This window comes from Vombatus ursinus, unplaced genomic scaffold (genome assembly GCF_900497805.2).
Source record: "Vombatus ursinus unplaced genomic scaffold, bare-nosed wombat genome assembly UNPS02014811.1, whole genome shotgun sequence".
Taxonomy (NCBI): domain Eukaryota; kingdom Metazoa; phylum Chordata; class Mammalia; order Diprotodontia; family Vombatidae; genus Vombatus; species Vombatus ursinus.
Genome location: NW_020954589.1, coordinates 557,060 through 582,149, shown reverse-complemented (window position 1 = coordinate 582,149; position 25,090 = coordinate 557,060). Strand labels below are relative to the sequence as shown.

The 25,090-nt window shown below is 44.2% G+C and overlaps 1 protein-coding gene across 1 annotated transcript; it reads left to right on the top strand.

The window, feature by feature from the left end:
* Positions 1–1,306: 1,306 nt before the first annotated feature.
* Positions 1,307–24,088, top strand: LOC114053524 (potassium channel subfamily K member 17-like). The gene is made up of 5 exons (XM_027876642.1): positions 1,307–1,767; positions 4,756–4,870; positions 15,635–15,795; positions 16,365–16,539; positions 23,277–24,088. Exons 1-5 carry the CDS (start codon positions 1,477–1,479, stop codon positions 23,480–23,482), a joined length of 948 nt encoding a protein of 315 aa, XP_027732443.1. The 5' UTR covers positions 1,307–1,476; the 3' UTR covers positions 23,483–24,088.
* The last annotated feature ends 1,002 nt before the right edge of the window (positions 24,089–25,090 follow it).

The following is a 25,090-nucleotide window of genomic DNA, read 5'->3' as shown; positions in this document are numbered from 1 at the left end:
TTTGCTTTCCCATGAACAGGATGGGGAGATGTTCTGTGGATAAGGGAACAATGTGATCCCAAGCCTGGGTTAGGAGTCAGTTTGCCTGAAGGGTAGAGGGATGGACAAGACCAAGGGTCACCAAATATTGCTCTGCTCTCCCCCAAAGGCCTGCTGGTAAACAGAGAACAGTAAACAGAGAGGGGCAGCATGTGGGTGCCCCTTATCTTGCCATTTCTAATGCCGTAGGCAGATGAGACATGCTGCCTACACCTCTATCCCTTTTAACAGTGTGTCTTCAGGAGGGCAGTGTCTTCCCACCAGCCTCCCATCCCTCAGCAAATGTCCAACTAATCTCACAGCTATTAGCATAAAAGAGGTGGGGGGGAGGGCTGGAACAAGAGCATAATCTCATCTTTACCCATTAAAGAAGAGGAAGTAATCTGGTACATAAGAGGTGACAAAATGACAAAAAGAACTTTAGGAAGAAGAAGGGTAAGAGATCCCAGAATGGGAGAGGGAGGTATCAGACTGGAAAAATAAAGGATGGGCTTCCGCCATCCACACAGCCTTAATGGCTGGTAGAAAACTAGGTGTAACATTTGGAAGCAGGGGGTAGGCTGAAATGACCTACAGTGGTCCCTTATTGACTGAAAAGTCTCAGTCTGGGCAACTTCCTCAGTTTCCCTCAGGTTCTAATAATGATCCTCACTCCGTGCCTAATGCTCTGGTAGTGGGGATGGAAGCCCCCGAAAACGGGTTGGTAGGATCCAAAAAGGCCATTTAGATAGCACAGGTTCAGAGTCTAAAAGTAAGTTATGGACCTAGGTAAATAAACTTGGCCTCTCTTTTTCTTCCTATGTAAAGTTTCTGTGGGCTTTGACTGCATTTTGTCGCCTGAGGTAATAGGAACTCTGAGTCCTCCCACTAGTCTCTCCCCAGCTCTTCTCCCTCCCTCCTCTACTCCTCTAGTCCTCTTACTCTGATCTTTTTAATTCTTGCCCTTCTCCCTCCCTCCTCCTGTGTTGCCTTCTTCTTTTTCCAGCTTTTTCCCATTCTCTGGGGACTTCAATCTGATCACACAGGCTGCTTATTCTGCACTGGGACTGGGGGGGGGGGGGGGGGGGGGGGGGTAAAAGGGGCGGGGGGGGGCCGTAGGGGGCATGGGGGGCATCTTCCTTGCATGCAAGGCGGGGCGAGATGCCAGGGGCTCCGTATTCTCTTGGGGGCTGGGGATTGGATCCTTGTTCGGGGTGGGGCGCTGGAACCAGCTCATATTCCCCTTGGAAGCCCAGGACCCCGACAGAACAAAACTGCAGGCACTTTCTAGGCAGGTAACTGGCTAGTCTACCCGGAGCCCCTTCCCTTCCCTGCTCCAGCTCCTGACCGCTCCTAGAATTGAGTCCATCCCTCTCCCCTGGCCTTCCAGGGTAAACACCACCCCAGACCCTTCCCTCCCTTTTCCCCGGCCTAAATCCAGGAGGATTCTACCCAAGCATGTTAGGACAGCGAGACCAGGCTGTCCCCGAGTCCGTGAAGAAGGTTGGAGCCGTGCAAAAGTCGAGGGTCAGGGAGCGTGCGCCGGACTGGGGGCGGCGCTGCGTGCTGCCAGGGACACCACTGCTCCTGTGCTGCTACCTGGCTTACCTGGCATTGGGCACGAGCGTGTTCCAGGCGCTGGAGAGCGGCAGCACACCGGTCTCCGAGGAGGCGCCCCAGCAAGCAAAGTGGGCGCTCCTTCACAACTACACGTGTCTGGACAGCGCGGCGCTGGACTCGTTAATCCGGGTCAGGCTGGACTATTTCTCTGGGTTACTGGGGCGAGGGGCGGGGATGAAGGAAGGGCTAGAAGCTGGGGATTTTAGGAGGGACCGGTCCTAAGTGAGTAGGGGGAGCCGAGGAAAGCCGGGAGCTAGAGCTCCTCCTCAGAGGGGCCGACAGGAGGTAGACTAGGGCGGACAGGGCTGGGAATGTTTCGGTTGAAGAGTAAATCTATTAAGGGTGGGTTACCAGTAGGTTGTGGAGTGTAGAATAGGAGGGAGTGTCTTGGCTGTGAGAAAAAGTGGGACCAGTTCATCTGGGGTTGGCGGGTGTTGGGGCACACTACACCCCACCCCCAGCTCTTCCCCTTTCCGCCCGCCCTGTGTTCCTGCCCCAGGTGCAGCATTTTGTTCAGACCCCACCCCCACCCCCTGGGTCCGCTTGGTGCTAATCCCCTAGTTGGATTCCGTGGTGTCACCAATGTGAGAATAAATAGAGGAGAGAGGGTCCGGGAGAGTGGCCTGGGTATCATGGGCTCCGAGTCCTCAAGACCCCAATTCCAAGACCCAGCTTTCTATTGCAAACTTATCCTGGAACTTTGAATAAGTCTGAGTCTTAGTTTCCTCATTTATAAAATGAAGGTTTTGGACCAGATGGCTTCTAAAGTTCTTCCAACATTAGTCTGAGATGGTATGAAGTGAATCGGGGAGTGCAAGGCCTGGGAGGGGAGGGAAAGGACCCCACCCTTTATGAGTTGATAAGCGCAATTCTACAAGATATTGAGTTTAGGAGAACTCTGCCAGCCAGAAACTCACTACCACCATTGCCACCCCCAAGCGTCAAAGACCTCACCTTTATTGGCAACTAATCCTTCACCTATCTGTCCGTCCCCTAGCAAAGGTCAGGAGATTAGAAATTCGAATGAAACAACCTCCCAAATACTGGATTTCAAAAAATCCAGCACTTGTCCTCTCAAGTATGTAGATCCATCTCTTTGTTCCATCACATCCCACCTCATCCCATCCCAGGAAGCTGGACACAACCCCAAGAAACCAGGTGGAGCCAAGAGTCCGTGGGCTCAGCAAAGGGCTGATTTTTCACCCAACAAAAGCAAAGCCAAAAAGATCCTCCTCCTCTCTGTTGATTTCAAAAGGTCAGCGGCTGTGTCCGTCCCTGTCTGTACTCCTCCACTGCCAGCCTGTCTCCTCCTCCCCTCCCCTCCAAGTCCTAGAACTATTCTCTGGGCTGTTACTCTGGAAGTTCCCCACTGCTTCACTCTATAGAGGGAGGAAGGGCTCCATGTTACTCTTGACTGGAACAACTACATTAATAATTTCAGTAAGAGAAACACCATTGTTCCAGTGGGTTGGAAGGGGAAAAAGAAAAATGAGGAAGAGGCCCTGTAGTAAGGGATCCTTCACTCTAATGGGAGAAATGTAGTACCTGAATGAATGAATGAATAGCATTTATTAAGGACTGTGTGCTGGGGAATACAAATAGAAATTTGAGACAGTTCCTGCCTTCAAGGAGCTTATATTCTAATAGGGAAGTCAACACATAAGAAAGTGGACAGGAAAGTGTATTTTCATCTAGTAAGTCATAAGGATGGTGAGTGTAGCCATGTGTATCAATTGACAGGAGATTTCCAGAAGTGAGTCAGCAAGCATTTATTAAGCATTTTTTATGTGCCTAGCACTGTGCTAAGTGCTGGGGGGACAAAGAAAGGCAAAAACAGTCCCTGCCCTCAAGGAGCTCACACTCTAATGGAGAAGGCAACACAAGACATATACAGATAGAGGGGATGTCATTTCAGAGGGGGAGGCACGGGGGGCTGGGGGGGGGGGGGAGCAGTCAGGAAAAGTCTCCAGCAGAATGTGGGTTTGAGTCTTGAAGGAAACCAGGGAAACTCAGAATTGGATATGAAAGCGCAAATCATCATAGGCTTGTGTGCCAGCCAAGGATGCATTGTAGCCAGCTCCTACCACTCCCTGGGATCATTAAACTTTTAGTGTGAGCATTTACACCTTGGAAATGGGCAGACATTACAGTTCTGAGTTTGATTTATAGTTTTGTCGATCGCCTAAACTTGGAAAGTGATGGAGAAAATGTTAGCAATGCAGATTAAACTTAAAAGTGTGTTATGCTTTTCTGAAAGCCACTGCAAAGCCTTGGAGATGGGTAGGTGTTCTAGAACTGTGAGTAAAACTGTGTAGCTGGATCAGAGAGAATGGAGACTGGATCTTAGCAAGGACCCAGGCTTGGAAAGCCAAATAGAGCATTTTATATTCTGGGGGCATTAGGAACTGGTAGAGTTCTTGGGGGGCGGGGACAACCAGGAAGGAGGGTAGTATGGCCAGATCTGCATTTTAGAAAAATAAAAGGCAGTTGGATAGCTGAGTGGAGAGAAGTGAGACAGGGAGATGAGTTAAAAGGCTATTACAATGGTCCAGCCAAGAGACAATGAGAGACAACTAGCATTGGGGTTGTGTGAGTGAAGAGAAAAGTGGGTATTTAGTAGAGATGTTGTGAAGGTAAACACGGAAGTTCAGAACAGAGGGGTTTGGGGAAGGGAAGACAATGAATTAACAAGTTCTGTTTTTAACATAATGGGTTTTGAGATGCTACATATTGAGTTGCAGACATACTGAGTTTTGAGATCCAGTTACATTATAATAGTGTTGATTCAATTACACCTCCCAGAGCAAGGAGAGAGGGGAGGGGAAGGCAGAGAAGAGGAGGAGGAGAGAGACAGAGACAGGCAGAGACAGACAGAGAATAGCATAGAAGAGGGTGCCCCCATAGACAGACAGGATAGATGGCAAGAAGTTGGCCAGTATGGGTTGCTGGATAGAATTGTTCAGAGGATAGCTGGAGATAGTGGCCATGCAGGTTAGTGTGTGTACTCACCCAACCATCTAGAATAGGAGTTCCAAAACTGCATGCCCTAGGGTATGGTCTCAAAGAAGGTCCACCATGAATAAGTCCCTGAGATCACTGTGGCTGCTGTCCCTACAGGCCATCATCTGGGAACACAGGAGAGGAGTCATCTTCCCCAGCAACACTACCAGCATGGGCCGATGGGAACTAGCAGGCTCCTTCTTCTTCTCTGTTTCCACCATCACAACCATTGGTAGGGACCTGGGACCTGGGACCTGGGACAAGGGGTAAAGGGGAGGAAATTTCTTCTTAGAGGCCACTAGGTGTCTCACTGCTTGGAGCTTAAATCTTGCCTCATGTACTAGCTATATGACCCTGGACAAATCATTTCATTGCTGCCTGCCTCCAGTTTCCTCAACTGTAATATGTGGATAAGAATAAAATCTAAATCACAGGGTTGTTGTGAGGATCAAATAAGATCATGTTTGTAAAGTGCTTTATGCACTATATAATTTTGAAATCCTTTAAGCTATATAAATGATAACCATTATTATTTCCCCAGATGGTAGGGAAGAGGGTCTCTAATGCTACCCCATCATTTAGGCTTTCTAAGGCATTTCAGGGATAGGGTTGGGAGATACAATTCCCCCCAAAGGGCCTCTACATTGGGGAAAATGCCTTCCTCTCTCTAGCATCATTTGGAAATGCAATACACAGTCAGGGTTTCATTTCAAGGACTGTCTAGGAGCTTGGGGAAAGTTGTAGAGCTGTGTGTTAGGACATACTGAATCTTTCCTTAAAATCTTTGATATGGCAAAGAACTTTTGAAGTCACAGTTTATAGAGGAGGAAAGTTGATGCCCAAAGAGGGAAAAGGACTTGCCCAGGATCACACAGGTAAACTTGACTGACAGATTTCGGCCCAGGTCACCCAACAAGTCTGATACTCACCATCCCTCACTGTAGAGGCAGGTATCATCATTCTCCCTGTTGTGTAATCCAAAAGCACCCCCTTTCACTTTAGCCCTGTCCCTGGTGGAGAGCTAAGGAATAATTTCTCTGTAGATGTGAAACTGGGTGAGGTTGGGACAGCCAGTCATTTGCCTCAGTACCTTCTCCTACACCTGTACGGGACAGACATCTCATGGTGTCTGATGGCCCCTTCTTTCAGCTTTGTACCATACTGGCCACCAGGTGGCAGTGTAAAACCATCAGTCAGCTCTCTGCCTAGAAGTGGTTTTTGAGTGGGATAGTGTCTAGTTTCTAGTTTCGGAGGGCAGAGCTGGGTTAGGGAGGTTTGCAGGGTTAAGTGGAAGGGCGGAGAGGACAGTGTTAGTGTCCAGCCATACTTCTCTCTTTTCTGGCTTCTGAGGTCTGGCTGAACTTGACCTCATCCCTTACCCCCACCCCCCAACTAGTTTCTCTAACTGTCTCTGTTCCAGAGGATAGGATTGCTTTTCTTGGTATCCCCAGAACCTAGCCCATAGTAAACACTTAATAATTTCTTTTTACTGACTCCCTGGAATTAAGAAGAAATAGCCTCACAGAATGAGCTGTCTATTTAATTAGGAACTAAAATCATTAATTCTTAGAATCATAAATCTAAGGATTAGAAGATTAAATCAAGAAATCATCATCATCTTAAGTACCCTCCCTTTGGGCAAATATGCTTAAAATAGAGAGAGCAAGGAAGGGAAGAAAGGAAGGTCTAGTGTAATAAGCCAGCCAATAAGCATTTATTAAGCACTAACTATATGCCAAGCACTGTGCTAAGCAGTGATGTTTCTGGTCAAAGTCCCTTGGAGGTATCATGGAATCTCAGGCTTGAAAGGAATTCCAGAAACCAGCTAGTCCAACCAACAACAGGACAAAGTTATCTTCTATAACATACCTAACAAATAGCCATCCAGCCTCTGCTTAAATGCATCCAGTGTTGGGCAGTTCACCACTCTGTAAAGCCATCTATTCTGTTTGGAGTCAATTCTAATTGTCAGGCAGCTCTTCCTTACACTGAGCCAAAATCTGCCCCCCTATAACTTCCATGGTCTTTTCCTAGTCATGTCCTCTGTGACCAAGCAGGACAAGACTAATCCTTCTTCTAAACAACAGCCTTTCAAATATTTGAAGACAGCTGTTATCCCCACCCCACCCCCACCCCCAGTCTTCTTTTCTCCAAGTCATACATCCTCAGTTTCTTTAACCTTATCAGATGGCATGGCTATCAAGTCAACTCCATCCCGGTGGCTCTCTTCTGGACAGATTCCACCTTGTCAATACCCCTTCTAAAAAATGGCATCCAGAACTGAACACAATGCTCCAGGTCAGAGGGCAGCTGGGTAGCTTACTCACTCATTTTTGGATGCTATATTTCTATTAATGATACCTAAGATCAAATCAGGGGTTTCTGGCTACCACATCATTTTGAACTTGCAATTCACTAAAATACCTAGATCTTTTTTGCATGAATTGATTTCAAGCCAGAAAGGCAACCAAAGACTTGGTTTCCTGGGGGAAGGGGGAGAACCCAAGTCAGCCAACAAGCATTGCTTTCTGTGTAGAAAGAATACAGTGCTTTGTCTGTGTCAAGCACTGTGCTGAGGGGAGAGAGTATAAGAGAAAGTCAAGAAGTTCACAAATTGTAATTCCGAGATAAACACCTACAAGCATACAGAATTTATACAATGTAAATAGGTGGTAAAGGAGGATGAGGGACTGGGAAAGGTCTCTTGTGAAAGGTGAGATTTGAGATGAGAGTTGAAAGAAGCCAGGAAGAGGAGGTGAGAAGGGAGGGCAGAGCTTCTCTTGAATACCTCTGCCTTCCCTGGGACACAGCTCCTAGGGTCCTGCCATTGTGGTACCACAAAGGGCTCCCCCTTTTCTCTCTGTCCTCCCTCCCTAAATCTCCTGTTCTTGAGATCAAACTGTCCCCTACATCACTGCTGTGTATCCCACAAATGACTTTGCCCCTAGCATAAGATTTCGTAATGGCTACTCAATTTCTAACCACATCTCCTGCATCCTTTAGTTGTAGATTTGATTATTTGAATTGAGTGCAATACTTTACATTATTCCTATTAAATTTCATCATCCACTTTTAGCCTCATTTCATCCTGTTGAAATCTTTTTGTATCCTAATTCCATCATCAATGTATAAACTATCCCTATTAGTCATCCACAGATTTAATAAGCAAGCCATCTATGTCTTTAGTCAGTCATTGATAAGAGAATACAGAAGACAGTTGTGTGTTATTCCTCTAAATACCTCCCTCCAAGAGATATGATCCACTCATCAGCACTCAACTCATTAGGTTGGGTCAGTCAAGAGTTCGAAACCCACATAACTGTACTTGTTCTGTCATTCAATCTCTCTCTTTCCTTCATGTCCACAAAGATATTTCAAGTCAAATGCTTTGCAGAAATCTTCATATATACACATTCTTGGCATCCCCCACCCCAATCTCTGTCAAGAAATCCCCTGTAATGTAATTGTCCTAGCTCATGGTCCTGCCCGTGAAGTCACAGAAGATCATATAAGTTAGCTGAGGAACTAAAGTAGCTCAAGGCAAGAGGTAGCTGATTTGCTAGATCTAGCTGCACCAAGCGCCCATTGCTGGCCAACAGACCAGGAATGGACAGTCCATAGCAGTGAGAAAGAGAGAAATGGTTGGAGAGGCTGATGGCACAGTAGGAGTCAGCGTCATCACCCTTATAAGATCAGAGGGTCATAGATTTAGAGCCAGAAAGTAGGATCTAAATAATAACTTCTGAGGTCATTCGAGTTCAGCCCTTAATTTTATTGAAGGGCAGAACTAAGGCCAAGAGGTCAAGTGAATTGCTCAGTCATACAGGTAGTAAATGGCAGAGTCTGAATTCAATCTCAGGTCTTCTGAGTCTTTCCCCAGCACCAGAAAGAGGCCCTAACAGATCATGTCCAGCCATCCTCCTTATTCAGGCCTAGGCCAACAGACCTTGAATTTTGTGTTTTGTTAAGAAGCCATATTTGTGTCCAAAGCACAAAGGAAAGGGGCTGGAGAGTTAGGAAGGGGCACAAAAACACCCAAGATGTAGGTGGACTTTTTGTCTTCTCAAATTGAGACCACCCCCAGATTCAAGTGTGGTTTTCCAAAATTCAGAATGTCATGGTCCTGGCCATCCTTCTGAACTATTGGTCCCATCTTGGAACCCTCAACACTACTCCCTCAACCACCCAAGGAAGCTCAGAATATTTGAGCTTAGCTTGAAAGATGAGAAGGGCCAAGAGAACAGGGAGGTGAGACAACACAATGCAATATAATCAATACAATATTTCATTCCTAGCCCCCTGAATTTACAATGGGTGATGCACAGAACAATAAAATGTCGTCACCTCCCTTAGAGGATTACTGTCTAAATGGGGAAAATTGACATACACAGACTAACTCCAGAACATCTTTAAGGCAATACTTCATAAAATGTTTAACCATGATGCAAACTGTATATGTAAGCACTAAGGAGACAGCAATGGAAAGGTCTTAGTGGAGGTTTAGTCAAGGAAGACTTCTTGGAGGAAGTGAGACAAGTATATAAAAGATAATGGGCTGGCAAGTAGCATGAGCCGTGGTGTGATACAGTACAGCCTGTGAAGGGAAACCAGGCTGTGTCAGTTGCGGGGAGAAAATGGGTAAAACCAGATATCAAAAGGCAGCCAGATGTGACCCACCTGGCCCCTGGGCATGGACCCACAGATTTTTATTCCCTACCTCCTTCCATTTACATAATCAGCCAGCCTACATGAACTAGTAAGGAAGGACTTTAGCACCCTACCCCCCAATACTCAGTATTGATTTGCAAAATTGCAAAACAAAACACAAAGAGACAAAGGAGGTCTCTGGTGGAGTGCCCAGTGAGATGTCCTTGGCTCTTTGCTATTGAATATCAGAAAAAGGCACCAATGATATGCTTACCAAATGTGTGGAAGCTTCAAAGCTAGGATGGTTAGCTAACAGATTGTATGACCCAGCCAAGGATTCAAAAAAAAAATCTAGATAATCCAGAACATTGAAACAAACCTAACAAGATGAGGGCAAACAGGGATCAATGTAAAGGCTTAGATCATTGCTCACTAAAAAATAATTTTTCTCAAGATAGGGGAGGAATAGATAGCAGGTCTGAAAAAAAGCCTGTGGGAAGCTAGGTGGCACAGCGGATAGAGTACCTGGCCTAGAGTCAGGAAGGCCTGAGTTCAAATGTGGCCTGAGATAATAGCTATGTGACCCTGGGCAAGTCACTTAACTTTGTTTGCCTCAGTTTTCTCATCTGTAAAATGAGCTAGAGAAGGAAATGGCAAACCACTACTCCAGTATCTTTGCCAACAAGACCCCCAGAAGGGGTCATGAAGAGTTGGACATGACTGAAAACGATTGCATGACAACTGAAAAAAATCTGAGGGTTTTAGTGAAAGCTCCACCTTCATCAAGAGAGGCCACCCCAAAAGCTAGTGTGATCTCAGTTTACATTAGGAGAAGCACAGCCCCAGAAAGAAGCAAGTGAGAGTCTCCCTGGACCCTTTCCTGCCCTAGTCAACCCACATCTGGGATATTATTTTCAGTTTGGGGTGCCAAAACATTGACAAGATGGAGAACATCTTGAAATGGGTTACTAGGACAAGGTAGGTGGGGATCACAGGGTTCAGCTTAGATTTAGTGCAGGAGTTCTTAAACTCCTTTGTGTCATAGACCCCTTTGCAGTCTGGGCTTGGAGCCAAGATCTAGGTTGGAATATCCCCTGAGAAACTTACTGGCTGTGGGACCCTAGACCTGTCACTAAACCTCTTTGGAGCCTCCATTTCCTCATCTGTAAAATAGGGATAATATTAGCACTTGCCTCGCAGGATTCTTGCGAAGCTCAAATGAGCTTCTTCTCAGAGTAATGTTTGTTGCCTACATTCCTAAATGAAGGGAATGCTAAATCTAAGTTAGAAGTTAAATTTTAAAAATTAAAATTCAAAAATTAGAAAATTTTAAAAAAAATTCCCTATTCAAGTTCTCAGACCTCCTGAGAGGTCTATCCAAACACCTCAAGATAAGCGTGCCTGCAAGAATGGGAAATAAAGTTGGAGAGGTAAAGTGGGACCAGGTCATTTAGGTCCTTTAATCCTAGACTAACGAATCTAGACTAATTCAGTCAGGAATCACTGAGTCTATTGAGCAAAGAAGTGACTGGGTCAGAGTGGTGCCCGAGGGAGGGTAGCCTGGCAACAGTGTGCAGAATGAGTTGGAGACTGAGAAATTGTTAGAAAGTTAGGTTAGGAAGATCTCGAGGCTACTGTGATATAAGGGAGAGGGAATTCAGCATTTAGAATTAAAAGAGCTAGATGTCAGTTCAGATGCTACTAGACCTTGAATTCTCTGAACCCCAATTTCATCATCGTGAAAGGCAGCATGCAGCCAAGATCTGGGCTGGAATATCCCCAGAGAAACTCACTACCTGTAGGACCCTAGGCATGTCACTAAACCTCCTTTGATCTATAAAATGAGGATAATAATGGCACCTGCCTCCTGGGGTTCTTGTGAGGATCAAATGAGAAAATGTATGTAAAGCATTGTACAGACATAAACAGCTGGCAACTAAAATACCAGCTGTTGTTATTGCATGTAAAAGAAAAACAATACTAACGCTGCCTACTTCAGGGGGTGGTTGTGAGGCTCAAAGCAGATAATGTCTATAAAATTGCTGTGAAAGTATAAAGTACTATTATTTTTCCTCCATTAAAGTCACCAGTTCTTACATCTTGGGTGACTTTGGGAAAATCACTTCACATTTTCGAGTCTCAGTTTCCTTATCTGTAAAATGAAAGGGTCCGACTGGATGACCATTAAAGCCCCTTTCATCTCTAAATCAGTGAAGCCAAGTCTTCCTATGATACCACATCATGGCTTGGAGTAAACACCAGGATTCTCAAAGGCTCTATTTCGAGGAGGCACCAGGGTGCCGTACAAAGACAACAAGTTAAAGCTCTCAACTCCACCACATAACTCACTATGTGACTATGGGCAAATCATTTGATCTCTCTGGCTTGTTTCCTTTTGTACGATTCCCTCCAGTTCCACATCCCTAATCCTATGACCAGTAGAAGGCAAGCCTTGGCAGGTCCTAGGAAGCTAGAAAGGGATGCTGCCCTGCTGACAGCCTGCTGCTGTCCAAGTTAGCTAAGGGCAAGGATGCTGGAGAGACCCCACAATGGGACACATTTCTTTGACCCCGGCTAGTGCTAAAGACACATCTGCAAAATGTGGAAAGGATTGAGCTCTGCATTGGTGCATTGAACACCTTCATAAATGAAACATATTATGAAGTATTCACTCAAGCCCTACTCCAATGTCTCCTCATTGGGGAGATAGGTGACTCAAGAGGATAGAGGGCCAGGCCTGGAGTCAAGAAGACCTAAGTTCAAATTTGGCCTCAAGACAATTACTAGGTGTGTGACTCTGGGCAAGTCATTTAACTTCACTTTCCTCGACTGTAAAATAGAGCTAATAATAGCACCTAATTCACACAGCAGTTGTGAGATAGAGCTAGTATTTGAAAATGAGACAATATTTGTAAAGATCTTAGTACCATGCCTGGCACATAGTAGGTGCTTAATAAATGCTTATTCTCTTGCCTTCTTCCTAATGGCACAAAGGCCACCAGGGTTTCTCACAGGCTATACCAGAGGAACGCAAGGTTCTACTGGCAGGTTCTACTATACCAAGCTGGAAAGCTACAGATACGGTGCTATCAAAGTGATCCTGTTTCCTCTCTGAGGATCAAACCAGCTACTTTCAAAGAGCTTCATCAACAGAGGGTTGGCCACAAAGTACACCGGAAATGTGGGAATGTCATTTTCATTGTTATCTTTTATATGAATTGGATGAGCAAAATCCTCTCCCCACCCCCATCCCCCCTACCAGTTCCCTTCCAACTGAGAGGCTGTGATTCAAGTCAAACTCAACAATATTTATCAGGCTCCGAATATGTAGCCTAGCCCAGTGGCTACAGAGCTAGGCTTGGAGTTGGGAAGGCCTCAATTTAAGTCCCTCCCCCTCCCCTGGCTTTGTGACCCAGGGTAAGCCCCTAACCTCAATGTCCTGGAAACTAAGACCAAAGTTTCAAAACAGCTGCAGATCTGTTTTCATTAGTAGAGGGAGTTTATTCATTTGGAATTCCCTTTACACATATCCAACCTATGTCAGTCAGTCAATGAGCATTTATCAAGTGCCTACTATGTGCTGGGCTCCGTGCTAAAAGCTGGGGATACAAAGAAAGACAAAAAACAGTCCCTATTTTTAAGGACATCACAGTCTAATGGACTTTCTGTTTTGTTAAGAAGCCATATTTGTAACTGAGGAATCAAAGATTGAGAATAGTTGGGAAGGAAAAGGAATGAAAAATGTGTTGCTGTTTTTCCTTTCTTATTTAAATTCATTTTTTTAACTAATGAAAATCAAATTTCTTCCCCTCCAACCTCCACCCCTCCCCTCACCACAACTGGGGGGAAAAAAAAGAAAAACAAAACAAACCCTTGGAAGAAATTGTGTGAATATGTGTATATATGTGTGTATGCATATATATTTATGATCATATGAATATATATGTATATGTGTATACATGCAAGTCAAGCAAAGCAAATTCCCCAGTTGGCTGTGTCCAGAAAATGTATGTATCATTTTTCACCTAAGTCCATCTCCTTTCTCTGTCAGGAGATAGGTCATTGCTATTTTTATTATCATCCTGTTCTACCATTTTTGAGGGGCTTCAGAGAAAAATACTCCTCGGACAAGTTGCTATACGGCTATTCTTTTTTAATATTTAAAGTTCTATGGACAGGTAGATAAAAGTAACAGCTGTTTGTAATTGAATAAAAAGTGTTGGGATGTAAGCTCTTCCTCTTTGGGATCAACAAAAGCATCTTCAGGACACCTCCAGTGGCAGACAAGACAAAGGGTTTGATGGATACCTCTCCCTGTTACCACATGTTTTTTATCTCCTCTGCTTGGTCTCTGTGTTTTGAAAGCTTTCCATTCCATGCAGCTTGGGCATTATGAGTGTTTGGTATGACAATAACCATTTTAGAAGTTGCTTTTCATTTTTTATGGGTCGATGTGATATCCAGGCAATTGTGGGCAAATAATTCAGTCTGTAATAATGGTCCAGTTCAAGTACATTTTATAGGCTGAGTCCTCCAGGATATTGTGAAGTCTATATTTGAAGTATGGGGATTTGTCATATGTGAGTCCATAAAAGATAGTGAGGTTCTGATGTATACATAATTCTAGTGAACAAGGCATGTTTTGTATTTAGTATTTAGTAGGTGGTAAATTTTTATAGCCTAAGGTGATGTGTTGCATAATTTTTTTTTATCATTTCCTTTGTATAATCTACATTGATCACTAAGTCTAAGTCCCTTAAGGTCCTCTAATTTCTGGTGGCAGTAACCTGGTCTGTAATTGCCATCATAAAGCTCCTCGATTTTCATCAACAAGTTCACATGACTCAGTCATGTATTATCATTATTGTTATTAAAATTACATTAGTTCATGTGTGAGGGAATGGGAGCCTGGACTAGGGCAGTGATGATTAGAATAAAGAGGAATCAATAGATATGAGAAACCTCTTGGAGATAATAGAATAAATTTATTTTAGCTGGGTGACTAGTAGAATTGACAGAGACAGGGAGCTTGTTTGATTTTAGATTTAGCCTTCTTTAGTAGATGGGTGGATAGATGGATGGATGGATGGATGGATGGATGAATGGATGGAGAACTTGAAGTGCTAATAGAACTCTTAAGTGGAAATAACGGTATAAATAGTTGCAGATAAAGAACTGAAGGTATGCATGTGAGCATCAAACTAGACTTGATGATGATTGCATGAAGAGAATGTAAAGAGAGAAAAGAGATGGCTCCCAGATGAGGATAGGAAGAGAAATAGGAGATAAAACAAGAAACAGAGAAAGATAGGTTAGAGAAGTAGGAGGGGAATCAAAGCAGTATAACAAGACTGGTAGAATAAGGAATAAGCAGGAAAGGGGAGAAGATAAGATAACAGGTATAGGGTACAAGGACAATAGTGAGTAAAAATAAGATGTAGGGAAATTCACAAATAGTAATTATAACTTTGATGTATAGAATGATTTTATATACACACACATACATATATACACATATTTGTGTATATATATATATATATATACACACACACACATATTTGTGTCTCACGGTAGCCATCTCTAGAGTGGAGAGGGGAGGAGGAACAAAAGGAAATTTATATGATAACTTTATTATATATTTTAAAAGAATAGCAAGCATAATAGATTTGTGTTTCATGTGTAATCATCTTTTTATTATACTATGTTATAGAAATGCTTATTTTATTCCATAAATTAAAAATTAAATAAATTAAACATTTTAAAAATAATACTGTGTTATAAAAGCCAAGAGAGGAGAGTATGCTGGAGTGGTCAACAAGATTGGATGCTACAGAGAGGTCAAGAAAGATGAGACATAAGAAAAGGAGGTCACCACTGACCTTAGACTGGAAAACAATTGCAATGAAATGGTGGGAGTAGATATCCAGCTGCTCTAGGGAGAAAGGGGCCGGGAAAGGAAAGAGAGAGGAATAAAGGAATAAAAGGGAAGCTGAAACTCTTTAGATGAATGGGACCTTCCTAAGGTCATGAGGTTCATTTAGAATTGCTCTTCCCTGTCCCTTTCTGCATGGCCAAGGAGGAATTGGGCAGAGCCCTCAGCTAGTGGCTGTCCTGTACCATTCCATCTTCATCTTCTCCAATGGAATATATGGTGAAGGAAGGGAGAAGATAATACTCTCCCTTCTTTTCCCCCATTTTCTTTGATCTATCCCTTTCTCCACATTTTCTGGGCCTGGGAACCCTGAAAACAGAGAGGCAGGAGGGTCTAATAAGGTTTGGTCAAGGGGGTAGATTTGAGATTATCTCCTGCAGCTATCGCCTGTAATACCCACCTCCTGTTGTGCCCCAGGCTATGGGAACCTGAGCCCCCATACAATGGGTGCCCGCCTCTTCTGCATCTTCTTCGCCTTCCTGGGAATCCCTCTCAATCTTGTGCTGCTCAACAGGCTGGGACGCCTCATGCTCTCCTGGGTTCAACGTTGGGCCCAGTGGCTGGGTGGGGCCCAGAAGGTAAGAGAGATTGAAATGGGAAGAGAGGACTTGGAGGCATTGGCTAGGAGTCTGGGAGAAATGGGGCCAGGCTCCCTGCAGGAAACATGGGGGTCATTTCTGAGGATGGAGAATCCCTTGGGAGGCAGGGGATCTGGGGGGAACATCACTAAAGATAAGAGTCGCTCTTAAGGATCAGTGATAAGAATTAGGGATGGGAAAGGAAAGGTCGCTGCTTAAAATGGGGGAGTTATTGATTGGTTTGGAGGTCCTGCTGAGTTGAGGGATCACTTATGGAGATGGGGAAGGGCCTTTCTTGACTGATAAGGGAAAAAGTCAGAGACATGGGTGTGTCATGGGGAGTCAAGAGAAATGCTAGCTAGCTGCATGGAGGCCCAAGGCGTAAGGGTATATAGGTGATGGAGGAGAGGATGGGCTACTTCGGTCCCAAGTCACTGCTTCATGCCCCTGAGCTCATCCTGCCTCTACCTGGGGACTTCCCATTCATGTGATCCATCCCTTGCCCTGTTAGATCCACTCCCTCTCTCTCCAGACATGCCCCATGGTTTCTTCTCTGTATCCTCTTACAGGACCAGAACAGAGCCCGGTGGTTTGTTGGTTCATGTGCCTTCCTCTCTGGCCTCCTACTCTTTTTCCTGTTGCCTCCACTTCTCTTCACCCACATGGAAGGCTGGAGCTACGAAGAGGGATTCTACTACTCCTTCATCACCCTCAGCACTGTGGGTTTTGGTGACTATGTGATAGGTGAGAAGCTGGGAGGAAGAGGCAAGAAGACTTCCATGGGTCATCACAGCCATCCCCCTGCCTTCGGGCTAGACTGTCTCTCCATCCTTCCTTTCCTAGAGATCCCAAGGGTAGATGATACCTTATCTCTGATGGTCCTTACCTGAGACCCTCACACCACAGTTAGCCACTCTGCTTCCTAGCTATGGCTTTGGGAGCCTTCCTTTCCTCCTCTATAAAATCAGGGAGGACCTCTATGGTCTTTTCTAGCTCCAAATCCTGTCAACCTATGATCCTAAAGTGCTTAGCACAGTGCCTGAAACATGGTAGGTGCTTTATAAATGCTTATTCCCCTGTCCTTCCTTGCTATGGACCTAAATCCAGCACTAGAATTAGGGATAGACAAGGGAGGCAGCTACCTAGCACTCGGCCCACCAGGATGCACCAAGAAGGACATTTTTTAGCCCTGCTATGTATTGATACTTGTAAAGAGCTCTCAAATTCCACTCTTGCTTTTTGTTTTTTGTTTTTTGTTTTTTGGGGTTGTTTTTTTTTAGGCGATTGGGGTTAAGTGACTTGCCCAGGGTCACACAGCTTGTAAGTGTCAAGTGTTTGGTCTGAGGCCGGATTTGAACTCGGGTCCTCCTGACTTCAGAGCCGGTGCTCTATCCCCTGCGCCACTTAGCTGCCCTCCTTATCAAATTCCACTCTTCATGGCACATTTTTTTAGGGAAGCCTCAAAACCTCCCAGCTGCTCAGCCACACACATTTTCAAGCACAAGAGGGCTCCATCTTCCAACCTTGCCCAAGGGTACACAAAAGCCTGGTCTTAATTTTTCCTAAATCCTTCCCATTAAGGTTTAACCCTTTTTTCCTTTGGTCGTCAGAGGAAAATGAGGATAGCTTGGTCCATACTCTCCAGCTCTTTGGTGAAAGGCACTAGAGACTGTGGGCAATTCAGTGAAGCTCCATCTTCCCTGCTGGAGAAACAGCTTAAAGTAAATGTCTGAGTGATGGGGCTAATAGTATTCTCATCAAAGAAAGTTGAGGGCTCAGGTTAGTGTTTCCTGGGTCACCCAAGAGGAAGAAGTCTCCAGGGACGTCTAGACCTCCTCCTCCAGGCCCGCCCCACCTCCACACACCATATTGGAATGCCCAGTCCTAGGAAGGTGGGGCAGGGGAGCCCAGTAGACCACACATCTGTCATTCCAGTCATAACTGAGCTTGTAAGAAGAGCCACGTTCCATGTAAAGTAAAATACATAGCTCTTTGAGGACAAAACAGGGGACTGGGTACTGACTAGCTAACACATAATTCCACTTCTTTTGGACTCATTTTTTTTGTCTATTAAATCAGAGAGGTAGACCAGCATTTTCCAAAATGGGTCCCACAGAACCCTATTGTCCAACAACCTGGGTGGGGGGTAGGGGTCTGTGAAAACATCTTCCTAGTCTTTTCTCTCTAAAATTTTAAGTACACTTTACAAAATATGTATTATAGCAGATTTACAGTAGGAAAATTGACATGTTGCTAGTCTTTTCCTCCTAAAATTTTAAGTATGTATTTTAAAAATATTGTGGCAATTTTTCCAGTAGGAAAATTGACATATTAATCCTTTCCCTCTAATATTTTAAGTCTCTATTAAAAGAATATTGTGGCAATTTTCCAGAAGGAAACTGATATGTTGCTAGCCTTTTCCCTCTAAAATTTTAAGTATATATTTAAAAAATATTGTGGCAATTTTCTAGCAGGAGAATTAGCTTATTCTCCTGTATTTTGCTACAAAATTCCCCCAGCCACACCATCTCAGTGATAAACTATGTCCTCAGGCTTCTCACACAATCAACAGCATCTATCAGTTCTATCAATATAGCTGAAACTCTAAAGTGTTCCCTGGTCAAATCAAATTATCTCTAAGGGTCCTTCTAGTTTGAAAAAAATTACCTGATTCTATGTTATATATGCAGTTAGTCAGGCAACAAATATTTATTAAGTACTTACTATATGCCTAACCATGTGTAGCTAGGTGGCACAGTGGATAAAGCTCTGGGTCTGGAGTCAGGAAGACTCATCTTCCTGAGTTCAAATCTGGCTTCAGATGCTTATTAGCTATGTGATCCTGGACAAGTCACTTCACCCTGTTTGCCTTGGTTTCCTCATTTGTAAAATGAGCTGGAGAAGGAAATTGCAAACCACTCTAGTATCTTTGCAGAAAAAAAAAATACTCACATGAGGTCATGAAGAGTCAGATACAACTAGGCTGAATGACAACCCTGTGCTATGGGATAGGGACACAAGGAGATCACAGTGCAATACAGGAGATAACACATAGATAAACCAGTCACATACAAGATACATGCAGAGTCGATCAGGGCTCTGGCTTGCCACCCACATTTAAATTTTCGGTGTAAGCATTTACTCCTCAGAAATTGGCAATGACTACAAATCAGGACTTGGTTTATTATTTTGTTGATTGCCTATGCTTAGTGCTAAGAATGCAAATTAAACTTACAAGTGTGGGCATACATTTTTTTTTCTGAAGAGCATGGTTTTTAAACATTTACCAGCACACCCTTGTTTTGCTCTATGTAAATGTTACTTGAGCTCAGCGGTTTAATAGAAGACTCAGGAAATCAAGTCATCACCAGACTGGAAGCCTAGTGACTGGAGAATGATGATGATGATGATGATAATGATGATGATGATGGTGTTGATGGGCATTTATGTAGCCCTTTGAGGTTTGCAAAGTGCTTTACATCCATTGGCTCATTTGAATCTCACAGCATCCCTGGAGTACGCTAAGATATGCAGATGATACTACTCTGATGGCAGAAAGTGAAGGGGAATTCAGAAGCCTCTTGATGAGGATGAAAGAGGAGAGTGTAAAAGCTGGCTTGAAACTTAACATCGAACAGCTAAGATCTTGGCAACTGGTCCCATCACTTCCTGGCAAATCAAAGGAAAAGAAATGGAAGCAGTGTCAGATTTTATATTCTTGGGCTCAAAGATCACTGCAGATGGAGACTGAAGACATGAAATTAAATGATGCTTGCTCCTTGGAAAGAAAGTTATGGCAAATCTGGACAACACACTACAAAGCAGAGACATCACCTTGCCATCAAAGGTCCATATAACCAAAGTTATGGTTTTTCCAATAGCAATGTATGGCTGGGAGAGCCAGATTGTAAGGTAAGCTGAGCACTGAAGAATCAACACTTCAGATTGTGTTGCTAGAGAAGACTTAAGAGTCCATTAGACATCAAAGAGATCATATCAGTCAATACTTAAATTAATTCAGACTATTCTTTGGAAGGTCAAATACCAAAACTGAAGCTTAAATGTTTTGGCCACATAATGAGACGACTGGGACTCATTGGAAAAGACCTTGATGTGGCAAACCACTCTAGTATCTTTGCGAAAAAAAAATGTTTGCAAAAAAAAATGATATTGGGAAAGATTGAAGGCAAAAGGAAAAAGGGGATGGCAGAGGATGAGATGGATGGATAGTGTCATGGAAAGAATTAGCATGAACTTGGAAAGATTTCAAGAGAAGATGAAAGAGGATAGAAGGGCCTAGCGTGCTATGGTCTATGGGGTCCCAAAGAGTCAGACACAACTGAACAACAACACTCAGAGGGAAAATGCTGGGGGAAGGGAGGGAGGGGAGTAGAAAAGCCTCCTCCAGAATCTAAGTTTTGAGTTGAGTCTTGAAGGAAGACAGGAAAACATACTAGCTATGTGCTTTTGCTGTTGTTGTTCAGTTGTGTCCAACTCTTCATGAGTTTTCTTGGATTTTCTCGGCAAACATACTGGAGTGGTTTGCCATTTCCTTCTCCAGTTCATTTTACAGAAGGGGAAACTGAGGCAAACAGGGTGAAGTGAGTTGCCCAGGGTCACACAGCTAATAGGTGTCTGAGGCGAGACTTGAACTCAAGAAGATAAGTCTCCCTGACTCCAAGCCCAACACTCATCTACTGTGCCACCTAGCTGCCCACTTTATGTGCTTTACATAAATATAAAAGCATCCTGTTAAGGAATATTAGAAGGAACAAATTAGATAATTCTTGGTGGTTCCTCACAACAGCCCTGTAAGGTAGGTGCTGTTATTATTCCTATTTTACAGAAGAGAAACCTGAGGCTGAATGACTTGCCCACACAGCTTATTAAGTGTCTAAGGCAGAATTCAAACTCATATCTTCCTGGCTCCAGTCAGAGGACTCTACTCCCTTTAGCTGTGCCAGTTAAGAGGCAGAGGTGAGAAGGGAGAGTGTTCGAGACCTGGGGGATAGCCCAGCCCACAGGCATGGAGTGATGCCTTAAGTTGTTGGGTTCGAGAAACAAGTAGGTTGGTGAAGCTGAATTAAGGAGTGCTGGATTGAGGAGGAGAAAGATGGGAAGGGCCCAGGTTGAGAAGGCCCTTGATTGCCAAACACAGTAATTTTCTATTTGATTCTGGAAGTAACTAGGAGCTACTAGAGTTCACTAAACAGGGTGGGGTGACACGGTCAGATCTGTGTTTTAGGAAAATCACTTTAGTGGTGGATGGATTAGAGTTGGGGCAAAAACAGGACTTTAATTCTTCCTTGTTTTATTTTGGTAATCCTGCAGGGAGCAGGATTTCAATTCAATTCAATAAGCACTTATTAAATGCCTACTGTGTACTACACTCTGTAAGCACAGGGGTACAAATAAGAAAAAAAAAGACAGTCCCTGCCCTCAAGGAGCTTACAATCTAATGGGGAAGAAGATACAGAAAGGAAGCTGAAAAGGTTGGGGGTGGGGGGTGGCCTACCAGGGTGTACCAGCCTTCAGGTTATAACTGGGAGTGAAGAAAGGGAGGGGGCGATTGAAACCAAGCTGAGCTGCTGATAGAAAATGCAGTTACCTGGAAAGTTCAGAAAGGAAGGCTTTGGAAGGAGTTTATTGTTCTACCCTCCTGCAGTTCAGCAGCTAAGTGGCACAGGACTAGACTTGGAATCAGAGACTCATCTTCCTGAGTTCAAATCCAGTCTCAGACATGTACTAGCTGTGTGACCCTGGGCAAGTCACTTCGCCCTGTTTGCCTCAGTTCCTCATCTGTAAAACGAGCTAGAGAAGCAAATAGCAAACCACTCCAGTATCTCTGCCGAGAAGACCCTACTCGGGGTCATGGAGAGTCAGACGGGACCAGAAAACTAACTTAAAACCAGCACTTCATAGGGGAGAGGAAACTGTGAAGGTGTTGAGTCTCAAAAACTGAGTCAATCTGCGAGGTGATAAGATAAGCTGAGGGTCAGCTTATCCTATAGAGTCATAATGTTCTGTGGAGTCTAAACCAATCTGAGCTGCTGATGGAAAATAGTTACCTGCTGTTATAACTCTTTTCCCCACATGGAGAAACTGAGGTCCACCTGCCAGAGATGATGATCCTCAGACCACAGCAGCAGCAGCAGGGTCATGGATAGAAGCCATCCTTACCCTGGCTTTCAGAGACTCTTTATCCCACAAACTGTGGTGGGGGTCAGTCCCCCTTGCCAGCCATCAGCTCCCCTCCAGCCCTGCCTCTCTTCCTCCAATTACATTTTCTATCCACTTAAGCCCTTTGCCAGCTGCCTGGTCCCCTGACATTTACGTTTGTGGCAGAAAAATGAAATAAGAGGACAGAAAAATACCTCCTTCCCCCCAGCTCCCCCCTTGCCTGCTGCTAGCTACAGAAAAATCTTGCTCACCACTGATCTCATTTTGGCTCCCAACTAAATCATGGCCCTGAGATTCGGTAATGTAATCAGCCCTAATCCAATCCCCACCACTGAGGCAGCAGGGCTACACCAGGAGGGGTACCAAGGCCAAGGAGAGGAAGAGAAGGCAGGAGGCAGGAGGCAGGAGGTGGGTTTCTTCCCATTTGCTTCCTTCAGTCAGGTACTTCCAGGTGCCCTAAATTAGTCGGAGGGATCGCATTCTTCCGATAAGGCAGGAGAAAGGAGAAGTAGCCCCAGACTCAAAATATCTCTGCCTCTCTTAGGGAAATTGGGGGAGGGGAAGACCCAAAAGAGAGGAAGAAAAGCATCAGAAAGGAAGGTTGAGGAAGAGGATTAGGGCTAGTTAGTGTTGGAAAGGGAAAGGAACCTGGCTTTTTTTTTTATTCATATCTGCTTAGTACTGTGCCTGTACATAGTACGTGCTTAAGGAATATTTATTGTATTGTGTTATAATATAGAAAGGTCTTTACCTTCCAGGAGCTCCCAGGCTGAATCTAACAAAGCAACAAACAAATGCAAAGGAATCTATTGAAAACATGCCATAAAATATGTTTTGCATGACTTCATACATATAATCAATATCATATTGCTAGCATTTTCAAGGGGTGAGGAAGGGGCAAGAGAGAGAGAACTTGAAACTCAGTTTTTTTAAATAAATGATAAAAAAAATTTTATATGTAATTGGGAAATATTTAATGAAAGAAATAAAAATATATTTTTAAAAAGAAAACACACCATCAGCAGATCACCTCAAAAAATAGGGATCCAAGGGGGAGAGGAAACTGGGGAAAGATAATAACAACCATTATTTATATTGCATTTTAAAGGTTTGCAAACCACTTTGCATATGTTATGTCATTTGATCCTCAGAACAATCCTAGAAGGTAAGTACTATTATTATCCCCATTTTATAGATGAGGAAACTGAGGCAGAGAGAGGTTATGTAACTTGCCCCAGGATCACATAGCTAGTAAGTTCCCAAGGCTGAGGCAATCTCTTGAGCTCCTTTCTTTTCCCCAGGGATGAATCCAGATCGGAGGTACCCAGTATGGTACAAGAATGTCGTGTCCATGTGGATCCTTTTCGGGATGGCTTGGGTGGCCCTAATCATCAATTTGGTCATCTCTGTGATGGAGTGTTCAACAGTCCTGTGCCCATGCAGCCAAGGATACCCACGCAGGACAGGGGATCCACTGACGATATCAAGCCCCACAGACCAAAAGTAATACCTGGAAACAGTGGTGGAAAGCCCACCTGTCATTGATAATGAATGGAGCAAGGTCTCCTAGGATTTAGATTGGAAGGAATTCTAGAGACGGTCTAATCCCTTATTTTACATAGGGGGAAACTGAGGCCCACAGAGGGGAACTGACTTGCCCTAGGTCTCACAAGAGTAGTAAGAAGCAAAGTCAGAATTGGAATTAGGACCCGGGTCTTCTGACTCACCCCCCCCATAACAGCTCCCTCACCATCACCACCTACCTACAAGATGACTCATTGAAGAGATCCTCAATGAACCGTGACCTGTGACCTCTTCCCCTTCCTCCCTGGCTTCCTGCCAGCCCAATCTCTTGTGTTAGCCGCTCCAGAAAAACATCCTTTCCATCACACACCACCCCCACCCCCACCACTTGCATCATAGCTCCATGTAACTCACACCCCAGAGAGTAAAAATCAGAGGCAGAAATGGAGGGTCAGAAAGAAAAACCCCACTATGTGGAATTTACCCATGAAGAAATAAATGTGTTTGTGTAAGAGAGATGCCAACTCCTCTCTGGCAGGGAGTCTAACTTCTGTCTTTGAATCCCCAGTGCCTATGAGAATGCCTTAAGATGTGCTTAATAAATCTTAAATTGAATTGAATACAAAGGGGGTGGTGTTTGCTTGCCCAGGATGTTAGAGGGCTTTGAGTCTGAGAAGACCAAGTGCAGTAAAGATGGATTCATGTTGTGTTGCTACTGCCAAAGGCAGCTTATCCTAGTGGACCAAGAGCTGCCCTCAAAGCCAGGAAGACCTGGGTTCAGGTCTCGCCTGTGATACATACTGGCTATGTGATACCAGACTAATTGCTTAACTTCTCCATGCTCTAGACCTGGGATGGGGAACCTGCAACCTCGAGACCTTCTAAGTCCTTGGGTGCGGCCTTTTGACTGAGTCCAAGTTTTACCAAACAAATCCTTTTATTAAGGGGATTTGTTATGTAAGTTTGGATTTTGTCCAATGGCTGAACCGGAGGACCTAGAGGGCCACATATAGCCTTGAGGCCACTGGTTTCCCACCCCTGCTCTAGACCAAGCCAGAGGTGTCAAACATGAAGTCCAGGAGGCACTTTGCAGAAACAGCACTCCAGAGAGTACAGCCAAAACCAGATTAAAATGTAAATGAGAAATATTTAACAAAATAAGGAGGAATATAAAAGAATATATATAATGTTCATATGTGGTTTTTTTTTAAAAACTAATCTACTGGGGCAGTTAGGGGGCACAGTGGATAAAGTGCCGGGCCAAGAGTCAGGAAGATTCATCTTCCTGAGTTCAAATCTGGCCTCAGACACTTCCTAGCTGTGTGACCCTGGGTAAGTCACTTCAACCTGTTTGTCTCAGTTTCCTCATCTGTAAAATGAGCTGGAGAAGGAAATGGCAAAACCACTCTAGTATCTTTGCTAAGAAAACCATGTATAGGGTCATGAAGAGTTTGACACACCTGAACAACAACAAAAATGAAAAATTAGTATGCTGCCTGCAGGGATCTTTATGTATAGTTTAGTGGTCCCATTTCTATTTGAGTTTGACACTACCATACTAGACAACTCTCTAAAACAGGGGTTCCCAACC

Excerpts from the sequence above, each read along its gene's own strand:
- LOC114053524 (XM_027876642.1), top strand. The coding sequence starts at position 1,477 with ATGTTAGGACAGCGAGACCAGGCTGTCCCCGAGTCCGTGAAGAAGGTT. Across the intron at positions 15,796-16,364 it reads GGCTGGGTGGGGCCCAGAAG|GACCAGAACAGAGCCCGGTG; the intron begins GTAAGAGAGATT and ends ATCCTCTTACAG. Across the intron at positions 16,540-23,276 it reads TTTTGGTGACTATGTGATAG|GGATGAATCCAGATCGGAGG; the intron begins GTGAGAAGCTGG and ends TCTTTTCCCCAG.